Raw genomic sequence first — 26,386 nt, forward strand, 5'->3', positions numbered from 1 at the left:
TCATGCGTAAGAGTTTCATCTAGATGCTTTCTCAGAAATATCACGGCCTTAGCCTTTTCATGAGAGGTTGATGTATTGCCGTCTTTTATTGTTCCGAGTATTTCCTCGGAATCTAGATGAAGCTCCATATTTGTAAACCATGCCGTGTAGTTTGTCCCAGTCACTTCCAATGCCGGAAACTGAAGTTTCTCGATTTTTGCCATTTGAATTTCTGAAGCACAAAATTATTAGAATATTATTAATATTAAAAGGAACCGTTTACATTAATCATGCAAGCAATTACAAGGAGAAGCGATGTAAAGAAAATTAAACCGATATTCATCTTAAACGGCCGACCAATAAATAATAAACAGAATATAAGGCGGCTCGGCCGACCAATAAATAATAAACAGAATATAAGGCGGCTCGGCCGACCAATAAATAATAAACAGAATATAAGGCGGCTCGGCCGACCAATAAATAATAAACAGAATATAAGGCGGCTCGGCCGACCAATAAATAATAAACAGAATATAAGGCGGCTCGGCCGACCAATAAATAATAAACAGAATATAAGGCGGCTCGGCCGACCAATAAATAATAAACAGAATATAAGGCGGCTCGGCCGACCAATAAATAATAAACAGAATATAAGGCGGCTCGGCCGACCAATAAATAATAAACAGAATATAAGGCGGCTCGGCCGACCAATAAATAATAAACAGAATATAAGGCGGCTCGGCCGACCAATAAATAATAAACAGAATATAAGGCGGCTCGGCCGACCAATAAATAATAAACAGAATATAAGGCGGCTCGGCCGACCAATAAATAAATTAAATTACTAGTAAATAATATAGGCGGTATTCCGGCCATTATAACATGATATAAATAATAGTAGAGGCGGTATACCGACCATTATAACAGGATATAAATGATACAAATAAATTTTACCGAATCGCAGAGTGATCGTGCTGATAACGTGTTATAAAAAGAACTGGAATTTTATTGTATCGCAGAAATTTAAATAAGGGCAAAATTTTATACCCGTACGAAGAAGATAACACTGATAAGAAGAGAGGATGTGTTATTAGAAGGAGAAGGATGGTGTGTTTTACAAACGATCGAAACGATCGTTTATATAGAAATGAAAAAGTAAAGTTACTGTGCATGCATAGTGACAGCGGGATCCATAATGATATTAAAGTCAACAAATTCTGCGCCTCCCCCGTTTGCAATACGGCGCTTCCATAACAATTTGGAATTTTAATTTTCCGATATTATCAGTTGATAAATTTATCATTCTTTTTGCCTTCTTGGATGCAACCTTAGCTGTCTAAATTTCAAAACAATAATGTAATACTTCTGTAATATTTTTTCTTACCACTTGTTCCCGACTTTACTCTTACAAACTCAGTCATTGCATATACAAAAAATATCGGATATCCAGGTTTTTGAAGGTATTTGTAATTTGCTTTGTATGTCACGGATATCTAATTTTTCGATTTGCTTTGCTCCAGAAAAATACGGATATTCGGAAAAACGGATATCCGAAAAATAAATAGATATTTGCGGATATTTACGAATACTTACGAATATCTCATATGTTTTGATTTATACAAATAATCTTAAAAATTTGTATACAAATTTGTTTTGTAAAATATTTTTTTGCATGATATATAATATAAAAATTAAAAGAAGAAATGAAGCTACATATTTTGTAAATTTTTTAAACTTAGTTAACAATTATAATAAGACAAAACTTAAAAAAAAGTTATAGTTGTCATAAATTTTTTCACTTCCTTTCATATAATACTTTTATATAAGTAATAATGTGAATATAATTTGTCAAATCATATGTTAGAATAATAATTATATAATTTATACATTTAAAACTTTAAATATAATCAAGATATACATGTATTTATATATTGTCGGATCGGATCAGATATCCGCTTCCCAAAATTTTAATATTTGTGATTTGCTTCGATTTTAACGGATATTAATTTTTAGTATTTGCTTTGCTTCGAAGGTTTACGGATATCCAGAATTTTTGGATCGAATCGAAACGAATAACGAATCGAATCAAATTTAACGGATAAAATGTCCAGTCCTAATTGCATGCATTAATTAACGCCTCAAATGTGTGAGATAGTATATCATATGACAATATGACATGTTCTTCTGCCCAAAAAGAGTTATCTATATTATTAAAATTAAAATATATTTTGGTAATGTTTGAAAACATGAATAGTAGTATAAACGAAATTTTTTTGAAAACATAGATAACAGTATAAAAAAATATATTGTAATTTTATTAAAATAATTACATTAATTATCTTTTCATATTTAACTCAGTTTAACAATTTCATTAATTATATTACTTTAATAATACATCACATCATTAATTATATTACCATAATAATAATAGTGCATATTTTTATTTATTAGTTAAACAATATTAACTTTGTGCCAATTATATAATCAAAAATGTAAAATAACTGGATTTTGCATGTGGTTAAACGTTTGGTTTAGTTTGTTTTACTAAAACTTTTTATTTATTTATTTTAGTTTCAATCGGTGAAAAATTACGCAGCCAAAAACGTAATTCAAATACATGTTTTGTAAAAAAATATAAGTTAATCAAAATAATAAAAATGTATTATATTTATTGTCACTAAATTTTCCACTTCATATAATTATTTTATTAAATAAAAAACTCTTTCGATTTCATTTGATTTAGCCAAACACATATAAATAGTCATTTTTATTAATTTATAAAATCAGTTAGGCAAAATATTGGCTATCCATTTAGGTATGAATTGTTCTTTTCTGGTATCGTTTTTTTTTTGTTTTGAAATTTGGCTCGGTTGAATATTATAAATTTATGTGTAGGTTTTGAGTTTGGTCTTTCTGGGTCTGGATGAGTTCGGTTCTGATGTATAGGAACCAAAAAATATCTAAATAACAAATGTATCTGAAACGGATTATGATATTTGTACCAAAAATAAACCTGATTCAATCTAGGTCTTTTGAATACAATTAGTTATATTACGATCCATCTAAAATATATAACACTAATTACGAAAAAACTATCAATACATAAAAATGTAAGAACCGGTATCCGAATCCATCTCTAGTATTAACAAATATACTTGAACTAAAATACTTAAACAAGACATTCTAAATACCGTTTACGCTTTATGAAAGGCGTTTGCATACAATACTAATATAAATACTTTATACTCATAGCCAAACTAACCTTGGAATGCATGTGAAAAGACTGAAAATCAGAGCAATCTTGTCATTCGAAATCTTGAAGTAAAAAGAAAAATATGGATATCAGTTCTTCAGTCTAAGGGATTTGAGCAAGCCGTGCATATTAACCAAAAAAACCATGGTTTAGGGCATATAAAACTTACATGGCATATTTACAATTTACTCCATCCGTAAACAAGGTATGTTTTTGAGTTTTCACACATATTAATAAAATAAATTAAATTTTAGTTATAAATACATGATTTTGTGTTTAACTATATATCATAAGTTTTAGCCAATCAAAATTTAATTAACACATTAATTTCTTCGAATTTTTATAATTTACTATTATTAAATAGTTTAAAATGCTTTGAAAATGTTCCAAATGTATAATTTATTTATTAGAAAGTGTTTAACATGAAACTATATTTTTGGCTTATGGCATTAAGGGTCCCCATGGTAAGTAGAAGTACAGCACTGCTTTTAACAGTAACAAATATATACACTAAGTTAAGACATGCGCCTTACACGAGATGAATATTATATATACATTATTTTTACTTGTTATATATTTTTTTTACATATTATGAAATAATAAATATATAATAAATATTTTATAAAATCAGTAACTATTGCGTATATTATTAAATTGATGTGAACATATAAATAAAATTTATTTATCCTAACAAACACTTTTTCTATTTTATATGTTCTATAACTAAATTAAATGAGATTAACATAGATATATAGTATATTTTAATATCGATATTTATTAAATAATTTTGTCTACTTATATTGTTTTTTTATCATTTGTATCTTTTTATAACAAAAATTATAAAATCAATGCAAAATTTAAATATTAAGTTGTCAATATTTTTTCAAAGCTATTATCAAAAAAATATTTCAAAGGAAATTTCAAAAAAAAAAAATTTATATTTTATATGGTATATAGTTTAATTTAAATTATATTTATATTTAATCTTAATATTTATTAAATGAGATTTCATACTTATATGATTTTGTAATCATTTGAATCTTGTAATAAAAAATTTAAACTATGGTTCACAAAAAATTTAATGCGAGACTTTTAACAATTTTAGTAATTTATAGTCATTTTCAAAAATTCAAAATATAACATAAACGGAAATATAAATTTTTATTATATGGTTAATGTGGTTGTTTAATTTATTTTAATAAGTTCAAATTGAAAAAAATGATAGAGGATACACTAATTTTTATCAAATATTTATTATTCAAAATCATTAATTATCATATATACTTTAGTCACATTAGAAATTTTTTGTAATTTTTATTTATGGAAAGAATGAAGAACATTAATAATTAATTTATGGTTAGTTTAATAAAAATTTATTATATATTTAGATTGATCAACTTATTTATTTAGAGATTTTAAAAATCATTGTAGTGATGTAATCTTTTTTTTTTACGGATCGCATTGCTGTCGTTCAGCATTTACCATTTGGATCCTAAAAATTTAAGCGCGTCTCTGGATTTGACACACCCAAAATTAACTTAATAAATTTGGTGAACCGAACTATTTATAAACCCACACGCTAGTAGTTAGCTTAGCTCAGCTGATTCATATAGAGACGACTACGATATTCCAACATACAATCAACAAAACAGCCTTACTAACTTCTTGCCCAAAAGAGAAAGTAGTTCCTTGCATGTGTAAATAAATAAGCAAAAATAGCGTTAAAATAGATTAGCTTTAATATGTGTTGAAAGTTTTGATTCTGTTCCTCGGATCCCTTGTGTGGTTGGCGGAAGAGACCCCACTCCTTAATTACATTTCACACCTACCTTCTCTCTCAAGTCTTTTATATATATCATAAAGTTACTACTCAATGTTGAAAACACATTGTTTCAAGCCATGCGAGACGAATAAATTTTATGTGTTTTTTTTTCTTCAAACGAGCCATAGATTACGGCCAGATCCATGATAATTACCGGTTGCTTGTGAGATTTGGAATGAAAAGTCAAAAACAGTTGGACTACTTTTTTGAATTTAGCACTAATCAGTAATCAATGCTCCAATTGCATGCTAATGCTAATCAGTCATCACTTCTTTAGCAATTATGACTGCTAAAAGCGTGCAATAATATGGATTACGGAAATAGATAAAAAGGTTTCGATTCACTCTCGAACTAGAATGACGAGCTTACTATTTTCTGTTTCCGTGTTCTCCAAGTGACAGGGGTCTGTCCGAGCCCTAATTATTCGATTTGAATTAATTTAAGTTAACCAAACTTCGGTTAGAGATTAAAGATTTGGAAGGAATCACTTAGCAGTGGTCTTTCACTAGTATCATTAGATAAAACGCTGTGGTGTGTAGCTTTGGTTTGATTAAAATCTCGAACTATCTCCATTTGAAAGACAACTTAAGAAGGTTAAACAATTGAGCTGCATCATGTCTTCCTGTTGGACCATTTTCATGTTCACTAGAAACTTTCGAATATTTAAAACTTTAATATACTTTCGTTGGATTATTCTGTACATCCTGCTACTTTTTTCTTATGCTCGCTCTTTGACATTCCTTAGTTTATGCCGATGTTTGAGCTTTTGTTATTCCGTCACCACATTCTTGTCACTACCACACGACTTTATCTTCTATTAGTAAGCTACATTCTTTTTTAATCTATGGCTCATCTTTGGACCATATAGGATGTTATTGGTGCTGTTGAGACAGGCTCTGGAATGACGCTTGCTGTTGGGTTGCCCATACTACAACGCCTTTTGGAAGTTTACATGTTCTTCTTCTGCTTCACTTGTGGGTTGGGTTGAGCACAAGGAAGTTTTAAGGTACAATTCCAACTTTTATGTTTATTCAGGTGACAGATCATCTGAAGAATGCTGCCAAAAGTCTAGGCACAGTTGCTCGTCTTTCTCTGTGTTGGACGAGCAATCATCGTCTGGTGAAGTGAATTCTATTGAGGTTTTATCTGAACGAGCTGGAATGAGAGATAATGTTGCCATCATTGATTTGACAACTGCAGAGATAGTGTTTAGGGCCGCCTATTCAAGGACATACACATTGTTCGTTTCTAAAAAAACTACTCTGTCCGGGAACATGACTTTTTGATTAGTACAATGCTCTAGTTGCATGCTGGTGCTAAAAGCGAGCCATGACATGCATAACAAAAAAATATAAAGCTTGATTCAGTCTTACACCATCATACTATTTCTTTCCTCGACTATAATAACATCATGACTAACATAAATTATGATCACTCAGAACTCAAACAGCATATATTAAAAGGTACATTCAAGAGTAAAGCTTTTTAATGTTATAATAACGCCAACAAATACCAAAAAAAAAAAACCTGTTAATACGCCCTACTGATTTAATTTAAAGGATCTCATTTACAAAAAAACAGGCACACAAGCTATCACAACTTTACAACCCAAAATAAACTCTGTCAACTAACTTTAACTGACAGCAAACTGTTTTTCCTTTTCTTCTTACCTTTGCATCTGATGATCTGAACTTGAGTTATTAGCTGCTGATGAGCTCGATGGCCGTCCATTCTCTGTCCCTGCTTTATCTGCATTAACTGCAACCCCCACGCCCCATCTTCTCGAAGCTTCAGATGGCTCAATCACTTTAACTGAACCATCAGAGAGTCCAACTGCTAACTGGTTCGGTTCTTGTGGATGTGTCGTGATCACTTGTGGAATGATCGGTGCACTATCACATAAAAATAACATTTGGTTCAAGAAAATGTTAATGGTTACAAGACTATATTAGCAAAGCTTCTTCACCTGTTGGGTGTTGGTTGGGGCATGTAAGCAGAAGGAGCAATGCGACATCTGAGTCTCAAGGAATCAGCATCAAAGACAGCAATGTTTCCATCAGCGAATGATGCGTAAACCAGCTGGCTGTTGCACGAGTAAGATGCAGAGGTTATGGGCGAAGAGAGAGCTTCTTGTGGCACCCACTGCAACAAGTACATTGTCGTGATTATCATTCAAGATAGGACGAGGTAACAAAAAAAGGAAAGATTCTTTGGTTTACCTTATGTATACATTCCATCTTTGTAGCATGGTAAATAGCAAGCTGCGTCTCATGTGAAACCAACAGATGGATTTGGTCGTTGTGGAACTGGACACGTGTGTCACCCACCGGTGCTTTTCCAGGTGGTAGTGAAATCGCTGAAGATTTCTTCTTCTCCCATGTGTCAGCGGTCCAAAAGAAGAGCTGTAATAATTAAAAAAAAAAAAAAAAAAAGAAAGCAAAGATTCAAATAGCAACTTCAGAAAAACAAATTAACTATGCGTTATTACCTGAGCATCAGCACCAGAAGAGACGAGGGTATTGAGTGCGGTAGAGAATGCTAGACCGGTTATGTGCTTCTGGTGACCTTTCAGCTTTGTTTTCACCTCATCAACCCTCACGTTGTAGATATGGATACTAGAGTCTTCCATTCCGATTGCAATAATGTTATTATCTTGAGGATGAAACGCCAAAAAGGTTGAAGCTGGTGGTGGTGGCATGAAGGTTGTCATCACCTGTCAAACAAAAGTGAAAAATGATACGGAAACGTCCTCTAAGAGAGTAACAAAGAAGTGAAGATTGGTTAGAACTGCTTACTTTGAAAGTCATCATATTGAACAAGGAAACCTTTCCACCACAAGCTGACATCACGTAAGAGTCATTCTTAGAAAGCGCTATACACGGCACAGCTGCTTCAGGATTCTCAGAGACATCGTTTGCCATTAGGAGACCGCTGTTAGGCTGCCAATGCTGTGGAGTTACACTAGCGGTTGCCTTCCCAGTTGGATTCTGCTCATTGCGGCTCCACTTCCATAGTCTTTGAACACCATTTGCTCCCAGAGCCAATACGCCAACACCGGAATTTGTATAAAGAAGCCGAGCAACCTTTAGAATATCAGCAAAAGATTAGTTCTGAGATAATGAACATGACAACTGATGAGAAGGTTTAAAGCTGAGACGGACAACAAACCTTGCTGACAGAATCCTTGCTATCTGGCATTGTCACTTGTCTGCACTGAGTGGGGTCAACAATTTCTGTTAGCTCCAAGGTTTTAGACTTATCAACAACAGATTCCAAGTTTCTTGGCTTTTCTATACTTCTTGACATTGCCTCTATACCATTCTGCATATGTCACAACATCAAAGTTAGATGACAGTAAAATTGTAAACAAAACAAAAAAAAAACAAGATCCTTATACACTTAGGCCATGATTCTAATATTCCCATATCAATTAGTTTTGTGAAGGAATCAGTCGACAGATGAGGATTCTTGAGTTAATAAGGAGATTTCTATAAAGAAAAAAAAAAAAAAAAAAATTAATCATACAGGAATTGGTGTGGGCCTTGCAGGAGAGCTTGTGTCCATGTGTTCAATTTTACCAACAACTGGGCTCAGGGCTGAAACCATTGCGGAAGTTGATACCTGGTTCCCTGACACTTGAGTTAAACTGGGCAAAAAAGCTCATTTAGTGCGGCGTAAAAAGGAGTTAAATCCAACCTTCATCTCAATGGTAGCTTTAGATGCTTCATGAGAACGAGCTTCATATGCTCTCAAGGTTCTAAGCCCATCAGCATTTGCAAGGATCTTGAATCCGTTATCCGCTGTACTAACCGCAAGAAGGTTTCCTTCCTTGTTGAACCTCAAACGTGGAAGACTCTGATGATAACAACAACGGTACATTACAAATCAGTGTAAGGCAACAAGAAGCCACGAGGAATATAGCTAGAGCAAGAATTTTCATTACCGGAAGGCCTCCTTCAGCTTCAGCAGTAGTCAACATATTAGTATTATCCATGTCCCAGAATTTGATTTGATTGTCTTCACCAACAGCCAAGAAACGATTACGAGTTGTATCAAACTGAACAACTCCCTTAGATTTCTTCCTAAAGCCTAGATATGTCCTCTTCAGGGCACCTTCGCTTTCATTCCACTCAACAAGGAAAGAGTCTCCATCTTTACTCGTTCCACAAGAAAATAACCTGAAACCCACAGCAAAATGGTTACTCAACTATTTACAAGAGCTTTTCTATTAATGCAGAGAGACGTATTCATATAAGAAGAATTGACCTGCTTCCATCAGCACTGTATAACATCGTTGTACACCACTGTCCTGGTGCGTCGTAATCAACCCTAGAACCAACATTATCATAGAGCCAAGCCTTGATTTTACCATCTAGGGCAGTTGAGAATATAAACTGCATTGTAAAGAAGAGAAGAAAATTATAAAATTAAAAAAAAGGAGAAGTTAAGGTTTTTGTATAAACAAAGAGATGCTTGCTTCTACCTGAATATTTTCCTTCTGGTGAGGGCAAATGGAATAAACCGATGCCTCGTGGCCTTCAAAGGTGTAAAGCTTCTTCCCGTTTATATCCCACACCTTGATCAATTTGTCATCCCCACAAGTCACAATACATATTTGCTTGTTTGGGTGGGCGAACGCCAAGTCATTCACACGTCCTACATGAGCTTCAATCTAATACACAGAAAACATATAGACTAATTAAGTTTGGTGCCACAAAGACAAGAGAGGTAAGTACAGAAAAGAAGAGTAAAACATACCTCAAGGTGTTGGCGTAGGTCTGAGCCTTGGTACGCATATACATGAATCAGATGTTTATTAAATGAAACCCCTGCAGACAGAAAAGGACACACAAGTTTCAAACCCTGTGTCTTTGTAACATTTTCTTGAGCCTAGTTGTAATGAGAACAATCTCCATACCAATAAAATTGCCATCTGGGCTCCATGCTACACGAGTGACGGATATTGATGGTTCTTTGACAATAGTACCCTGAGAAGAACATTTACCAGGTGAGTACTAGTTAGTAAAGTTTCATCTCACAAGACATAACATAACATATATCACTCAAGGCTGCATTAATTTAAGTGCTAATACTAACCTGGAGGACACCAGAACAGGCTGACATATTCCATATCTTAAAAGGCTCTGTGACGATCTTCTCTCTGGATCCAACTTCCCACAAGCTGATTTCGCCGCTTGAACCGCCAACTAAAAGTAACAGAGATGTTAAAAAACAAGAGCCAACAAAAAAATGCTCAAACTCTAATAAGCTCTTCATGGTAGAAATCGACTGACCAGCGAGCAAAGTGTGATGCGCAGGGTGAAAATCCATGCTCATCACCACCGACCCTTGGCGCATTGTACTCACCACATTTCTAGGGAGGTCATCAAGTGACGCAGAGGGAGGATGAGAATGTGAAGGATATGTGACCTGTGAATTTTGCAAAAGTACTCAAAACATCAGAAACGCAAATTCCAAAATCCACGAGAGCTTCCAAGGCAGTTACCTCATTTTGTGCAGACCGTAAACGTCTCATGAGCTGGTCGTGATCAGCAGCATTCTGATAATCCATCAATCCTAGAGAGTTTGACGGTGGTCTAGGATGTTTCAGAGCATTAACTGTTGCAACCAAACACAGCAACAAGATTTAGATCAAACCATTAAGAGGTAATATCCAAACACTTGACAGATGAAACCTACCTTGATTTGGCTGCTGCATAGGAAAAGGAGAAGCAGAAGCCACGACACCAGATGGAACTGATGAGGCAGGATTTGGGTTAGCCATCCACCCAGCTAGAGCATTGGGATTAGGAGCTGGAGCAGGAGTAGATTGAAAAGGCTGTGCACAAACATAAACAGTTTCATCAATTCTCAAAATCTAAAACATTTAAGTTATAATAGAAGGGAGAAGTGATAAAGTAAGAGATCCTAACTCCACCATGTACACCAAGAGGAACAAAGTTAGAAGGTCTAGCAACAGCAGCAACAGGAAGATTCACAGGAGTGAGTGCACGAGCACCACCGTTTGCTGCATTGCAAGAGTGATCCAAGAACAATGTCTTGATGTCAGGATTAGGCCTCGGGTTTTTACATAGCTGGTGCTGCCAATTCAAGCTGCAACACCAAAATAAAAACATTAAACACTTAAAACTCATTCTTTTTTCTTTCAAGAAAGATCATTTTAGTTATAAACCTTTGATTAATCAAAGTTCTCAGGCGAGAAGCCTTGAAGCTAGGGAAGGCTAGCTTCTCTCTAAACAGAGGATTCGCCTCGATGAGCTTCTTCAGCTCAGTGTACATTATATTCCTCGCTGACTTTGTATCACCATACTTCGACAATTGCTCGTTCTCCCTGTGGAATTATCAAACACACACAAACTCTTCAACACTAAAGTGTCTGTCTGCCTTTCAATTCCATTAAAGACAAAAAATTAAATAAAAAAAACTTAACCTGAAATTCTCAAGAGTGAGAAGCTGAGTGATCTCCTTGTAAAGCTCCTCGTTAAAGGTAGCAAAGACTTTCAAGTCTTTGGCTAATATCTCAACAGCTTTTGCTCTGTCATTACTGAAACAAACACACACAAATGTAAAATCAATTCAAGAAAGAACACACTAGTCTTTAAATTCAAGCAAGAATAAACCATTTACCGATCTAGAGCTTCGAGATACTTTTGCTTCCTGATCTCAAAGAAAATCTTCATAGAGTAACGATTATCATCAACTTTGGTAAACCCTGAGAGATACTTCTCCACTTCGTCCCACTCACCAGCTAAAGCTTTCTCTTCAAAGTACTTTATATTAAAGTAGAACCCAGATTCCTGCTCTAGCCTTTTAACACACACACAAATCAAAACCAAAATTACAAAAACTCATCCAACACAAAATCTTAACAGACAAAGAACAAAAAGACTTACTTGTGAACAGATTCCTTGAACTTCTCTTCATCTAAGAACTGGAGGATTAAGAAAACTAACTCTCTGCTCAGAGACGACATTTCATTAACCTCTCGAGGTTCGGATCTGGTGTGTTCGTGTGAGACGGGTTTTGATTAAGTCGTCGTCTGGAAATGGTTTTCTAGGGTTTTCTTGTTCTCCTCCATCTACAAACGATAAGGGCTGACCCCCAGAGACAGAGATAGAAGGTTGATAAGATATCTCGCTTATCAGTGATAAGCGCTCTTGTTGTTATATAAGCTGATAACCTCGTTGATCTGCGCTGTTTGGTCTGATCCTTTTGCTTGGATTTTATCTGATGCGCTTACGCCTACGAAAAAGCGGAAGTGTGGATCCAAGAACTCTCTGTCGGTAGTCTATAATAACACGTGGCGTATTATTGTGCGGATCTGTTAAATGAAAAAGGTGGGATGCAAAGTAGATGATAATAACTCGTAAGTGGACGCGGATTCGAGAGATGGAATTGAACTGGATTGAGCAGAGTTCACTTGCGTCCGCCACATGTTACGTTGTCAGGAGGGATGACGTGGTCTCGGTATCTCCGTTCATCTCGTAGCGCGATTTTGTCGGCTGGTTATTAAAATATTAGTTGTACGTGAGCAGTGAGCTGCAGTGAAAAAAAAAAAAAATTGTGCGTGAGCTGATTCATAGTGAAAACAGTTTTTTTTTTAATTGTGTAAATGTTAAGAAGATATAAAGAAAGCACAATTTGTTGGATATTCATAAGAATCATAAAAATGAAGAATATACTCATTTTACGGTATTATCTTTTCGATGTGATAAGTTACGCCTAAAAAATGACTGATTTTCTCCTTTGGAGCGCGTGCGCGTGGAGAAAAAATTCAAAGTGAAAAGAAAAGACAGACAATAGACTCTACTATATTCAGTGTAGTATGGTCATATTATCAAACACACAAATGGTTTCCAAATACAATTTATACTTCCATATGTGTCATTGCATAAGTTCTAAGTGGTGTACTGTATTTGTTGTGAGAAAAGAAAACTGAAATAGATGAAGAAAGTGCTTTAAGAAACATGGAAATAAACAGACGGTTGCAAAATACATTTGTAAACTATACTATATTACAAACATTATAGTATTGTAATTGTTATGAGCCATGTAAATCATAAGGTGTAGGAGAAAATACTATTTGCGGAGGAGTTTGTGGCACTATCGCCGGAGTTGTCCACTTTTCAATTATGAAACTTAATTATACTATATCGGATACTATACCACATTATATATTTAAATGGTATAGTCTTTGTTTTACTGGTTCAAGGTGTTTAACTTTTTGGCAATTGTCAATTTTTAGTAATATAGTATAGGGTATGTAATCACTTAGTTTTAATCAATAAATATTACTACTTAATTCATAAAATGATACATCAACAAAATATAACACATATCTCTTACTTTAAAATCACATTTCTATTCTATTTCACTAAATAGAATAGCACTAAACAAATTTACATTTAAGAAGAAGAAGAGTGACTAGGCGGAAGAGGATATATGATTAGTAGAGAAGATAAACTGGTTCAATTGCCAAAGTTGGTGAGAAAAAGTAACCATTGCATAAGATGGAAGAGAAAATGAGACAGTGGAAAAAAGTAAAGAGATAACCAGTGGTGACAGTGGTGGAAGAAAAAATGATGGAGATGTGGCGACAATGGTGGAAACGATGATGATGGTGGCAAAAAATAAAATAATCGTATATGGTGGTGGAAAAGAAAACAGTGGACACAATGGTAGAAGCGGTGATAGGAGCAAAAAATGAAACAACCAACGATAACAATGGTGGTAATGTTAAAAATAGAAATGATTGCGGCAAAAGAAAGTGAAATGATCAGAGATAGAAAAAATAAAATTATAAACTGAGAGAGAAAAAGAAAATGTGTGGTGTGTGTGATACAAAGGTAAATAATCAATTAAACATAACATACATAGAATATCATAGTCAATCATGTGTTATGTGTAGAAACTTAATTTTTCATATACCATGGACATGTGACCTAATTTCTCTGTAAAGAAAACAATTGGTATGAATTCATATTTCAAATGCAAGTATAGCTTTCTTATTAAAATGTTTTATATATTTTTGGTTCGAACAAAAATGTTTTTATATTAAAATGTTTTATATTGTTAAAGGCCCATAAAATATTCATTTTTGGTAAACTTCCAAAATAACCTTCGAAAATACTAGAAAGTTAAATCTCTAACGAATGGAAATAACACAAATTAATATATTTTGTTAGATATGTTTTTAGTTTGCACGTATGCATTTATTTTGGGATATGTATCAGAAGAAGAAAAGCACACAATCACTACAAAAAAGGGTAGTCTTACATCATTTATTTTGAATATTTGCATTACTTATAAATAATGTAAAAGAGTTTTACATCACTTAAAAAATGACTCTGGAAGTGGTGATGCAAATAATTACATCAATTCATTTAATAATTGATGCAAAAATATAAATTATTTACATCATTTACATAAATGATGTTATTATGTATCATTTCTGATAAATGATATTAGTTCTTACATCAACTATACTAAATGATGTAAGTATTTCTATCAATTAAAATAATTGATTTAATAATTTGTATCACTTATAAATAACTGACATATAATTAAGGGTTTTGTGCAAAAAAACTCTCAATGTGCAAAAAAACCCTATAATTAATATCAATTTTAAGAAGTGATTCAAAAAATGTATCATTTATAATTACTGATTTAAAGTATTGTTATCACTTACTTATAATTGATGTTACATTTATTTCAGTTTTCACAAATGATTCTAATTAAATGTATCACTTATAAAAAGTGATGAAAATATTTTTTATTTCCGTATTTATTATTAATCTACTAATAATAGTAATCCCAATTAATTTCAAAAGTTGTTAATCCACTTATGTTGAAATGTTGTGTATTTTGTAAAAGATGTCTAAAAGGTTGTGTCTTTTACAAAAATGTTGGAAGGTTGTGTCTTTTATAAAAAATGTCTAAAGGTTGTGACTATTTATATAAGTATCTTTTAAAAAGTGAAAAGTTGTGACTATAAGTATCTTTTCAAAATAACTACTTTTATATTGGAAAAATGCGATTATTCAAATTGAAGAGTTGTGACTATTCAAATAGATTTTTAAAATCTATAAATAGTCGATGTCCATGCATTTGTCAAAGTAAAATTTTCACTAATCTCACTAATTATAAAATGGTGAAAAAAAGTTCTATGCAGTTATTTGGTTACCAAATTTTAAAAGATATTCAAATGAAATTTTGTCAACAAAAAATAGTAGAAAGAGTTTTACGTGTTTGCCAAAATCCTAAACGAAACAATGTTATTAGATAAAAAGGTTTGTCTCCCACTAAACAATACACTAAAGAGAAATATTAATTTCTTTCAATTGAAATCTGGAAAGCATCGTCTTCTTCATCTCCCTCACATTTTATTTGTTAATTTCTCCAAACCTCTGAACCCTCTCGCATTTCTAAATGTATTTCGTGAGACTCGTCTTCATGCTCTGTTAGTTTCTGTCTTGATTTCCATTGGATTTTTAGATTTCTTTTACTTGCTTATTTACTTCTAAAATGTATTGTGTTAGTGGAAGATGGTTCTTCGCTTTCCAACATTTAGTGGGATGATATCACGATGATGACGAAGCATTATAAGAATGATTTTGCTGTTGTTGATTAATAATATAAACATCAACGAGGAAGAAAAGAAGAAATCCATAATATTACCAATATTTTACTATTAGAGGTTCAGTCACATCTGAAGAGCCATTAATAAAAGGACTTGGTTAATGCATTGTTATTAGAATCCCAATTAATTCATACGGTTATGTCTTTTCATTATAATTTTGCTCGTGACTGTTTATTATGCATATTTGTTCATATCCATTTATGGTACTTTTTCGTTTATAGTTTATGTCTTTTGAATTTTATTTTTAAAATTTTATTTCATTTTAATTTATGTCTTTTGAATTTTATTTATTATGTTTTAGTATTATACATTTTCGCTCATAGTTGTTTATTGTACCTTTTCACTTATAATTTCTTTTTGTGTGTTTTAATATTTTATTTTCTTAGTTTCATATATAGATAATGTTATGCTAGAGATTTATGTGAATCGTTGCAACCATTTAAATGAATTCTTACAACTGTTGAGATTAATATTTGCAACTGTTTAAATGAACCATTATAACTTTTGATAGTTAATCATTGCAAATTTTGATGTTCAACCATTGCAACGGTTATCAACTTTTGAATTCAATTAATCATTGCAATCTTTGGTGATTAACCATTGCAATTTTTGATATATATTGTGAGCAATGAAAAATACAACAACAAGAAACATGAAAAAAAATAGTACTTTCAATTGGTACCCTTGTGTGGAGTCTCTTGAAAATGCGGTTAGATTTAGGAGTACCTATTTTGTGATGATGCATCCTGTGATAGAGAACATTTAACACCTTTAGAGACTTTCTCGGAAGGATAGAAGCTGTAAGTTAAAGACGACGGAAAGAAACCGACAATACAAAAATGTGGAGAGCACAATCTACAGCCGAAGAGCAATGGCGGAGGCAGCTGGTTAGGAGGGTGGTCAAATGACCCACATGATTTTTAAAACATAAAAAAATTTACATGCATTTTTACTAAAAAAAAAGGAAAATTTTGCAAATTGTGGGTATGTTGACCCATGTAATATATACACATTATGAGTTTGACCCTCCCAAAAAACTAGGCTGGCTCCACCACTGCCAAAGAGCAACACTCTCATAGGGAGACAAAAACAGCGACATAGATCAACTTCGGTCCGGTTCATTCTGTGAACGCTGCGGCAGCGATCATAATTATGAAAGGAATGATGAAAATTTCTTGCCTAGGATGCAGCGATCACTTTAATGGTGAGAATAAGAGAAACTATAGGAAACTGTGGATCACCGAATGAAACAGCGACATGCTCCGTAATTAATTTGAGTCAACAGCTACATCTTTTGCTCTTCCTCTGCTTTCACCACTGTAATATATCTCCATTAATTCGCTGTTCTCCATGTTATTTTCTTCTCACTACTCGCTACAGCAGTGCTCACGTACCGAACAGGGCCTTCATCACCGGGAAGAAAAGACAATTTGAATCAACTCAATCAAAAATGAATGAAATTATGTGTAACAAAGCAATTAAGAAAAGAAAAACACTTGGATGGGATTGCTTTTTGGTTTGAGACTAAATAGACTCATGAGTGAAAAATGAGACAAAGTTTTATATGAGTTCTGATTAAGAAATCATATAAAACTGATTTACTCTCTCTCGCCTAAAAGAAACTGGTTTAATATAATATTAAACCAAATATATGTAACAGATTGCATCTTTTATCATAATTTTATATATGTTGGAATTACCGTGTTTATAAGGGCTCAAGATAAACCGCCATTTAAAGTGGTGAAATGCACCTTGATGCGACACAGCAGCTAGGGGACAGTCAAAGCAATGTTTGAGTCTAGGGTTTTCTTTTAGTTAATTTTTGTCTACTTTTGTCCAGTTCTACTTTCTCATCTTAAACCAATGCCCGGTTTGGATTGATAATTAATAATATTTTATTTAAAAATATTAAATAAAATAAAAGAATACATTTGCATGCAAGATAATTTTATAACACATGAATTTTTTTAAAACCAATTTTTGATAGTTTTTATAAAGTGTTATTTTACAAAAATGGCAAATTTACTTTTTATAAAATGAGTTCCGTGTGATATCGCACGGGTTCCTTGTTTAGTATTAAAAATATTATATTTTAGAAAACAAAAAAAACAAATTTAAGAAAAACACAAATCTGAATTACTAATTAATCTACAAGCATCTGATTTACATAATTCATCCGTAATACAAATTCATAAAACAGAAATAAATTAAACAAACATTGTAGAAAAATGTTGCTAAACTAATGTTAATGATGATCACCAGCATAGTTTCCAACATTTGAATATCCATGGACACCTGCATCATTCCATTTCCTGAAATAAAATATTATAAATTGTTATGTATCATACGATTTTTTTTAAACAAAAACATACTATTTACCTGATTAGGATTAGATGGAGTTGGTATGTTTGCGAAAGGTGGGTTTGGTATGTTAGCAAAAGCTACTGCAAAACTTGCAGCCCATGCTCTTGCCTAAGTATTTATTTTAATGTATTAGTTTTATATATAATATATAATGATATATTTTAACTTATAGACTATTATTATAAATATTATTACCTGTTCACCAGTTGAAGTACTAATTATTTGTTGGATGAAAGTACTCATTCCCTTAACTTGATCTGATAATTCTTTCACTTGTGTCTGCAACCCAACGACCATTTCAGAATTTTCCACCTCTTGTCTAGTTGCAGTACAACGTCTCACCAATTTTGATGGTGTAGGTCCTCGACCAACACAACGTACTCGTCCTGGACCAAAAACTTGAGAAAATTCATCATCCAGTGTGGCTGCAACATTGCTTGTGCCATGAGAATTTTGATTCAACAAAGTTGTAAGCGCTTCCTAAAAAACATGCAAAAAGTAAATGTTAAACTAATTGGCAAAAAAGTAATGAATGATGATTTTATATAAAACTAACCGCTCGTGTTTTCGCCTCTTCACATAGAAAGCTTCTATCAGGTTTCGTGCGCGTCTCAATAAAAAACTCTGCTCGACATGGAGTTTTTCCGGTTTTGATTGTCTTCATAAACAAAATTAGTATAATAAACTAGTTTTATATCATAACTATGAATGTTACTTACTATATCATTTCTTTTTCTTGAGAAACTCTTTCTTCCACATACATGAGGCATAGTATGTTTTTTTTGGTTCTCTGTATTCCTCCCTTGCATTTTCTGATATCTAAAATGTAAAAATATTTAATGTGCTTGATAAGAAATATACAACATATAAATGTACAATAAATAAATTTTACCTTCCATTTTTCAGTAAATCTCATGTGCACAAAATGCTCCCATTGTTCTTCAGGAACATTATTGGGTCGATTCTGCAGTGTTTGAAGTTGATCATCTCGTTTGTGTTCTTTCCAAAGACGTAGTTTAACATCTTTGCATTTGCTTCCCAATGCACTCATCACATATCATTTTCTCATCGTAGGATCATCAAACCAGAATTTGGACTGAAAAAGCAATACCCAGCAATTCATTAAAATAATATATATATATCAAAAAACATTACTTGATCAAGAAAATATATAGAGATGAATTGATGGCATAAGCTACCTGAATAACATCCCACGCTTTTCTTTTAGTGTGAGTATTAACCATCCTCCCATCACTGTAATTGATAGGTAGCAAATTCACATCATTGCTTAATTGACCTAACCATGATCCGAGTAAACCACAAGAATCCCCAATTGGTTGACCGCTAATTTCATCAAAATGCACGATCACTTTACTGCTCTGAAGTTTCCGTACATCTTTAGATGTCACCATTTTGCCTTCTACACTGCCCTCAGAATCTTATTGATAAACACATAAACAATACATAGACAGTAAAAATAAATTATTACATAATATAAAACTAAGTCTAGTGAGGAGACAATAAAATAGAGTCAAGCAGAGAAAAATATGGCTTACAAGTTTCCACCATCTAATATGTTCAATAAAATAATAAGATACCAAATGAAAGAGAAATAGAAAATCATGCGTGTATAGCTTGTTGACTAAATCTCTAATTAACAATTTCTTTGAAAAAAAATTTCTATTAATATTAAAAGCAGTGATCAATTTAGATTATATTACCTATCACTTGTATTTTCCATTTGAAGCTTTTACATTCTGGAGCAAGTGGACGAGGCGCATTGAAACTTGTTTCTAAATGCGGTGAATCATTTGGAGGTTGTGTCTCTGAATCCATGAAATCCATAATCCTAAACAAGATAAAAAAAAATAAATAAAACTTGTTATATTCATTCTTACAACTATCGACAAATTGAGAAGAAGAAGAAGAAGACAAAAAAAAACTTAACTAAACCTCACAGAAGATATATAAATGTTTGAGACAATTTATGTTTCAACAAAGACGTTGAAACTCAGAAGAAGATATATTGCTCAAAAAAACCTGAAAAAGATACATTTACAACAATTTTCTTTCGTTTTTGAAGAGAGACTCGTTTTGGAGAATCAAATTAATCCACTCAAAGCTCGTTCACTTAGTGGATTAAACCATCTAATCAAATCAATCTGCTAAAGGTATCCCAACTATTGAATTCAATCAGGATCAGAGCTACGTACCTTAACCGTCAAAAAACCGTAGTGTGCCTGCAAAAAAAAAAGTAAACATATATATAATTAAGAAACTCTATAATTAATTCTCGCTTGAGAAAAAACGTAGTGGCGGGATCAAAAAACAGAGATTATTCACATATTTTCACATATTTTCACTAATACATGCATGTGTCCGAAGTTCACTCAGATTGTTACCCACCAAATTTTTTCATAAATTTATGCTAACAACTCTATTGGCTAAATGATGCATATATGTGCAAGACGCATTCATGATTTATATTATTATATTATATTTATTGTTTTTAGTCATAAATTTATGCTAACAATTAACTTTTGTACTTTATAAGCTGTAAATATATTTATGCATGTAGGTACATATGCATTTATACACGTGTACTTTAAACTTTTAGATGAAGTTATAAATAGTTCAATTTATTTTACATGTACTCACATTTAGGAAAAATGTATGTATTCTTAAAGACAGTGGTAGTTCATTCAGGCCTAATCATATAACATTCAAGCTTTGTTGCAACAGATAATAGAAGAATGACAATGTAGAATTGGCAAAAAATCATACAAGACTCGATCCTGCCACAAAGACGCCATCAAGCTTTTGTATAGAATAGAGCCTTCTCAAAGACCCACATGTCACGTACAAGCACCTGCAAAAGCAACATCAATGTCTCTCACTTGCAGATAGAAACGTTCTTAAAATTCTAAGTTGGTTACATCAAGTGAAATTATTTTGATTGATACATGCCAAATATTATTTTTAAAGTAATACCAACTAGTTGTAGCCTCGAAACAATAATTTGATCCACACCCCTAGAAAAAAAAGAAGTGATCCATGTATACTTTGCCATTTGTTATTGTCTCCAGCCACTACAATGCCTTTTGAATCGTACGTTTCAAATTTCTGAAGATAGAAAAGATATTCAGAACTCAGTACAGCTTCAAATGCACTTGAAACATTCTGATGACTAAAGATTATACCGACGTGTAAGGACCTGTAAGGACTTGAATAATACAACTTTGAAAACTTCATAGTAGTTGAGCTCCATAACTTCGGTAAGGTTGCCATAGTATGAAACAATTCCTGTTCTTGGGTTAGGATCACGAGAACTAGCATAGCTCACAGTCTCAGCAGCCACATAAACACCACTATTTTGTGTTTTCAAATTAGCTTCTCTTTCCGCTGTACGGAACTTGCAACCATTGATATTATAAGCTGTATACTTCAAAACTTTATCAGATGGACCCAAAGATAAACACCGTATATCATCAGTTATCCCATCTAACTCATTTGATTCTACTTTCTGTTTGAGCCAGTTTGCAATATTAAGATGCATTTCTCGATCAATTTTAATAGCACGATGCCTACTGATGAGATTGTTTCATCAACAGCTCGTTTTTATATTTCCTAAACAATCAAGTAACATAACAAGTATATTAGTAAACTTGAATGAAACATAATTGAACTAGTTATTCTTGAAAGAGATAAACTTACTCTCGTAATGGATCAAGTAGTTGACAGTTGATCAATACATGTCGTTGTGCTTGTTGTCTCTCAACATCACTAAGAGAATAAACTTGACCTGCTCCAACAAATCTTTCATGGTTTGGAAAAGTAAGTAGAAGTTCTGAATGTGGTAGAATGTTAGTATCAGCTAAAGGCTGATCATCAACACGGCCAGTCCGAGTGAATCGTGTCTCTATATCATTGAGATACAATGAACAAAATGTTATACACTCATCAGCTAAATACTGCTCACATATAGATCCTTCTGGCTTGGAGCAATTCCGAACATATGATTTAAAGTATCCTAGAGTCTTGTAGGTAATTGAATCAAGTAAGGTTTCAAATGTGTGTGTATATATATTTATATATATATATATATATTAGTTAATCAAAACACACCTTTCAATCGGATAAATCCAACGAAATGGAACTGGCCCACCAAGTTTTGCCTCTTCTGTGAGATGTACTATTAAATGTACCATCACTGTAAAAAAAGATGGAGGAAAAAACATCTCTATACGCCATAAAGTCACCACAATACGATCTTGTAATCTATCAAGCTCATCGATATCAAGAACTTTTGCAGAGATATCTCTAAAAAACTTACAGATCTCGACAATGGTTGATGTCACATCTGTTGGCAACAGATTTCGAACTGCGACTGAAAATAAATCTCTCATTATCACGTGACAATCATAGCGTTTTAAGCCTGCTAGCTTTCGACCACTAACATCAACACAACTTGATATGTTTGAAGCATAACCATCTGGAAGTTTTACATTTTGTAAGACACTTAAAAAAGTATCTTTTCCATGATTGTTCAGAGAAAAACACGCAGCTTGATACTTGTAATTATCATCAGGCCACAAGTCAGAACGTATACCCATCTCACGAAGATCTTTTCTGGCATTCAGATTATCTTTCGATTTGTTTTTGTCATCCAACAATGTGTAGGTTAGATTATCAAACACATTATTCTCTATGTGCATGACATTCAAATTATGTCGCAACATTGTAACAATGAAAACAATTATAATAATTGATTTAGTTTTAAAAACCTTATAAAACTATGAAAACAACTTGAACAATACGTTTGCTGGAAATTTTTCTTAGGATTGTAAATCTTTTAGCGTTTTGACTTTTTTTTGTATACTGAAAATGTGTTGATTTATTATAAATTTGGATAAGGTTTATTACTTTTTCTTTTTAATTTTGTGTCTCTATTTATTGTTTCAGTGATAATGATGAAATGAAACAACAAGTATTCCCACTAACCTCCAATAAAAAGAAGTGAAAGTCTTGGTTGTGAAAGCTTTTGCAGAGAAGAAATGTTTCGAACCTTGACCTTAATCCAATATTGTGTTTCCTTTGACGTAGCAATTTCTTTTCCCAAATCCAATTATGATAACGGCCTAGAAATCTGACAAATAAATGAAAGCAACTCGCAACATCAATACTCTTGAAAATCTGGTAGATGACAAAACATTAAACATCTATATTATCAAAAGAGAAGTATCCATTTAAAAATGTTATTACTTCATTAATTAAACTTTCTTTTTTTTGCTTGTCTTTTTCAGTTGCATTTATGAAATATCCTAAAACGAATAAAACTGCCTAATTTATTACTTGTCTTTTGAGTTACATTAATGAAATATGCTTAAATGAATTTAAACTTCCTACTTTATTGTTTGTCTTTTTCAGTTAACTTAATGAAATATCCTTAAATAAATTAGGACATAAAGTCATTTAATCAACCAAAAAAACTCATGAGTTATCCTTACGTGCAATAATTTTAATAATAGAGATTTTTAAAAACGTGCATCATTAAAATGTTACCTAAAACATGCAGCACTAATATATAACATGCATCAATAAAACTAGAATTTGACTCACACAATTGTACGGATATTATTTTCAGTTGATTAAATTTAAAAATAATTATTTATTCAAAAAATATTTAAGAATGACTATGTTTTTAATTAAAAAATAGATAGTTTAATATGCAAAAAAAAATTATTTACTTAATGAATATAATATGAACGAATATTACAAATACATCATTTAATAAAATAAATAATTAAAAACTGAAAATTCATATCCGCGCTGGCGCGCGGATCAGGGTCTAGTCTATATTATTAAAAAAGAAGTACCCATTTGAAAATATTCTTACTTCATTAATTAAACTCCCTATTTTTTTCCTTGTCTTTTTCAGTTGCATTTATGAAATATACTAAAACGAATAAAACTGCCTAATTTATTACTTGCATATTCAGTTACATTAGTGAAATATGCTTAAATAAATTTAAACTTCCTATTTTATTGTTTGTCTTTTTCAGTTACCTTAATGAAATATTCTTAAATAAATTTGGACATAATGTCATTTAATCAACAAAAAAAACTAATGAGTTATCCTTACGTGCATAATTTTAATAATGGAGATTTTAAAAAACGTGCATCATTAAAATATTACATAAAACATACAACACCAATATATAACATGCATCAATAAAACTAGAATTTTACTCACACAATTGTACGGATATTATTTTCAGTTGATTAAATTTAAAAATAATTATTTATTCAAAAAATATTTAAGAATGACTATGTTTTTAAAAATTATATGTTTGTTGTAAGTTTAAAAAAAATATTGAGTTGCATTTCAAATAAAAAGGTAAAGATATTAAAAAAATTCTAATTAAAATATATAAAATTTAATATAGTTTTAAGGAAATGGTCAAAAAAAAAATTACACATAAAAAATTCATGATTTTTGTTAACTGGAGGGATCATTATTTATATGATATCGCAAACGAAAAAAAAATTTATGTTTTTACAATTATCTAATTAACTATGTATACTCATTTTATTATATTTTTTTATATGATATCACACATTCGTAAAAAAATAGATAGTTTAAGATGCAAAAAAAAAAATTTACTTAATGAATGAATTTTACAAATACATCATTTAATAAAATGAATAATTAAAAACTGAAAAGTCATATCTGCGGTTAGGATCTAGTTAACCCTTATGAAACTTACTGAACCCTTCGTAGTCTCTTCCTCTAGGATATCTCTGGAAAAGAGTAAGACTCCCTTGCATAAACAAGCTACAAGTACGTGATTAAAGTCTATCAATTTCCACCTTCTGTCCTTTCTAGGTCACGTTCAATATCTCAGTTCTTATCGAATAAAATTTTAGAATTATGATCAAATAACTAATTGTGTTTCTAAAAGTGAAAGTCCACATCAAACAATATACAAAACAGATTCCTTCTTTTTCGACATAAATATCTGATACCAATCTAAACTAATTTTTCAGAAATGAGAACTACAATTTTTATATACATTTTTATTTGGATAGTGAAATTAACGATTTTTGACATTAACAATGACGTGGGCACCACTGACTTAACGTTTGGACAAGGAAATTTGTCATTGATATATTAATCAGTCAAAAGACTTGATTATAAAAGATATGCAATATTGTAAGTTGTAACTAGTGATATATTCAAGGGTCAAAGCAACATGGCCTCCTAGTTCTATATGTTATTTAATTATTAAAAACATAATTATGAATCCTTAAGGTACCCGTTACGTTTGAATGTGAAAATAGAATTTTAGGAAGAGAATCATTAATATAGTTTTTGTTAGAATCACTTGTTACTGATGTAAATTTTGTATTATTTTTGTAATTGATGTTAACTAAAAAAAGAAATACATCAATTAGTTAATCAATTTAAATATATATAATTATATCACTTTTGTTTAAATGATTTTAATTTATAGAAATTATATCACTTTATTCAATTGATGCCAAATTTATTAATACTAACATCATTTATTGTAACTGATGCTAAATTATGTATTTTCTTTTGCCTCATTTATAAATAAGTAATGTAAAATAAGATCACTTAGTTTTGTGATACAAATTAAGTGATACAATTCAACACTTATTTTGTAGTGAATCTTTTATCAAAAATAAGAAAAGCACATATTCTTAATTTATGTATATAACCATGGATAAAGTTAGTGCTAGTCTTCGATACAAGTTATAAAATAATGCGGTTCCATTCAGTTTGAACTCTGAAGTATATTAAACCATCAGCCATTTTCTAGCAATAACTTAGTTGGCAGGCGCATGCAAAATAGTGACCGTGAGGCCTGAGGGCCACCATTGGTATCAACTATCAACTATCGACTGGTTTCTCAACGACTAGTCAATGACCTCTGTTTTACTTTTAAGTAGGTTAAGATCTGCGCTTTGCGCGGAGTGAACATAATATATATTATTTTATGTATTATATGTTCATTTATATTCATAAAATAATAAATATATATTGAATAACTAAAAAGTCAGTAATTATATATATAATTAAATTGGTGTGAACACATAAATAAATTTCATTAATCCAAACAATCACCTTTTCTATTTTATAAGGTGTATAATTAAATTTAAATGACATTAACATATATATAGTGTATTTTTAATATTGATATGTATTTTAAATGATGTTTTCTACTCATATAGTTTTTTTGATAATTTATATATTTTTATAACAAAAAATTTAAATCATTGATAA

At 31.7% G+C, this 26,386-nt stretch overlaps 1 protein-coding gene and 1 pseudogene across 1 annotated transcript; both read right to left on the reverse strand.

Annotated features, from left to right (window-relative positions):
- Window positions 1-6,485: 6,485 nt before the first annotated feature.
- LOC106295015 (topless-related protein 2-like) lies at window positions 6,486-12,170 on the reverse strand. Its single transcript, XM_013730766.1, has 22 exons — window positions 11,969-12,170; window positions 11,703-11,882; window positions 11,506-11,619; window positions 11,248-11,406; window positions 10,988-11,168; window positions 10,755-10,893; window positions 10,561-10,673; window positions 10,349-10,484; window positions 10,152-10,261; window positions 9,973-10,042; window positions 9,813-9,883; window positions 9,538-9,726; window positions 9,321-9,448; window positions 8,998-9,232; window positions 8,751-8,909; window positions 8,580-8,675; window positions 8,223-8,375; window positions 7,850-8,137; window positions 7,543-7,767; window positions 7,274-7,456; window positions 7,021-7,196; window positions 6,486-6,946 (listed from the first exon to the last, which is right to left on the reverse strand). The coding sequence occupies exons 1-22, from the start codon at window positions 12,046-12,048 to the stop codon at window positions 6,721-6,723; spliced, it is 3,411 nt and encodes a 1,136-aa protein (XP_013586220.1). The 5' UTR covers window positions 12,049-12,170; the 3' UTR covers window positions 6,486-6,720.
- Window positions 12,171-18,014: 5,844 nt separating this feature from the next.
- LOC106292256 lies at window positions 18,015-19,923 on the reverse strand (annotated as a pseudogene).
- Between the last annotated feature and the right edge of the window lie 6,463 nt (window positions 19,924-26,386).

This window comes from Brassica oleracea, chromosome C5, assembly GCF_000695525.1.
Source record: "Brassica oleracea var. oleracea cultivar TO1000 chromosome C5, BOL, whole genome shotgun sequence".
NCBI lineage: Eukaryota > Viridiplantae > Streptophyta > Magnoliopsida > Brassicales > Brassicaceae > Brassica > Brassica oleracea.

Coding starts and splice junctions, on each gene's coding strand:
- LOC106295015 (XM_013730766.1), bottom strand. CDS start 12,048: ATGTCGTCTCTGAGCAGAGAGTTAGTTTTCTTAATCCTCCAGTTCTTA. Junction 10,043..10,151: donor CCTGTTCTGGTGTCCTCCAG/GTTAGTATTAGC, acceptor TGTTCTTCTCAG/GGTACTATTGTCAAAGAACC. Junction 9,884..9,972: donor CCCAGATGGCAATTTTATTG/GTATGGAGATTG, acceptor TTCTGTCTGCAG/GGGTTTCATTTAATAAACAT.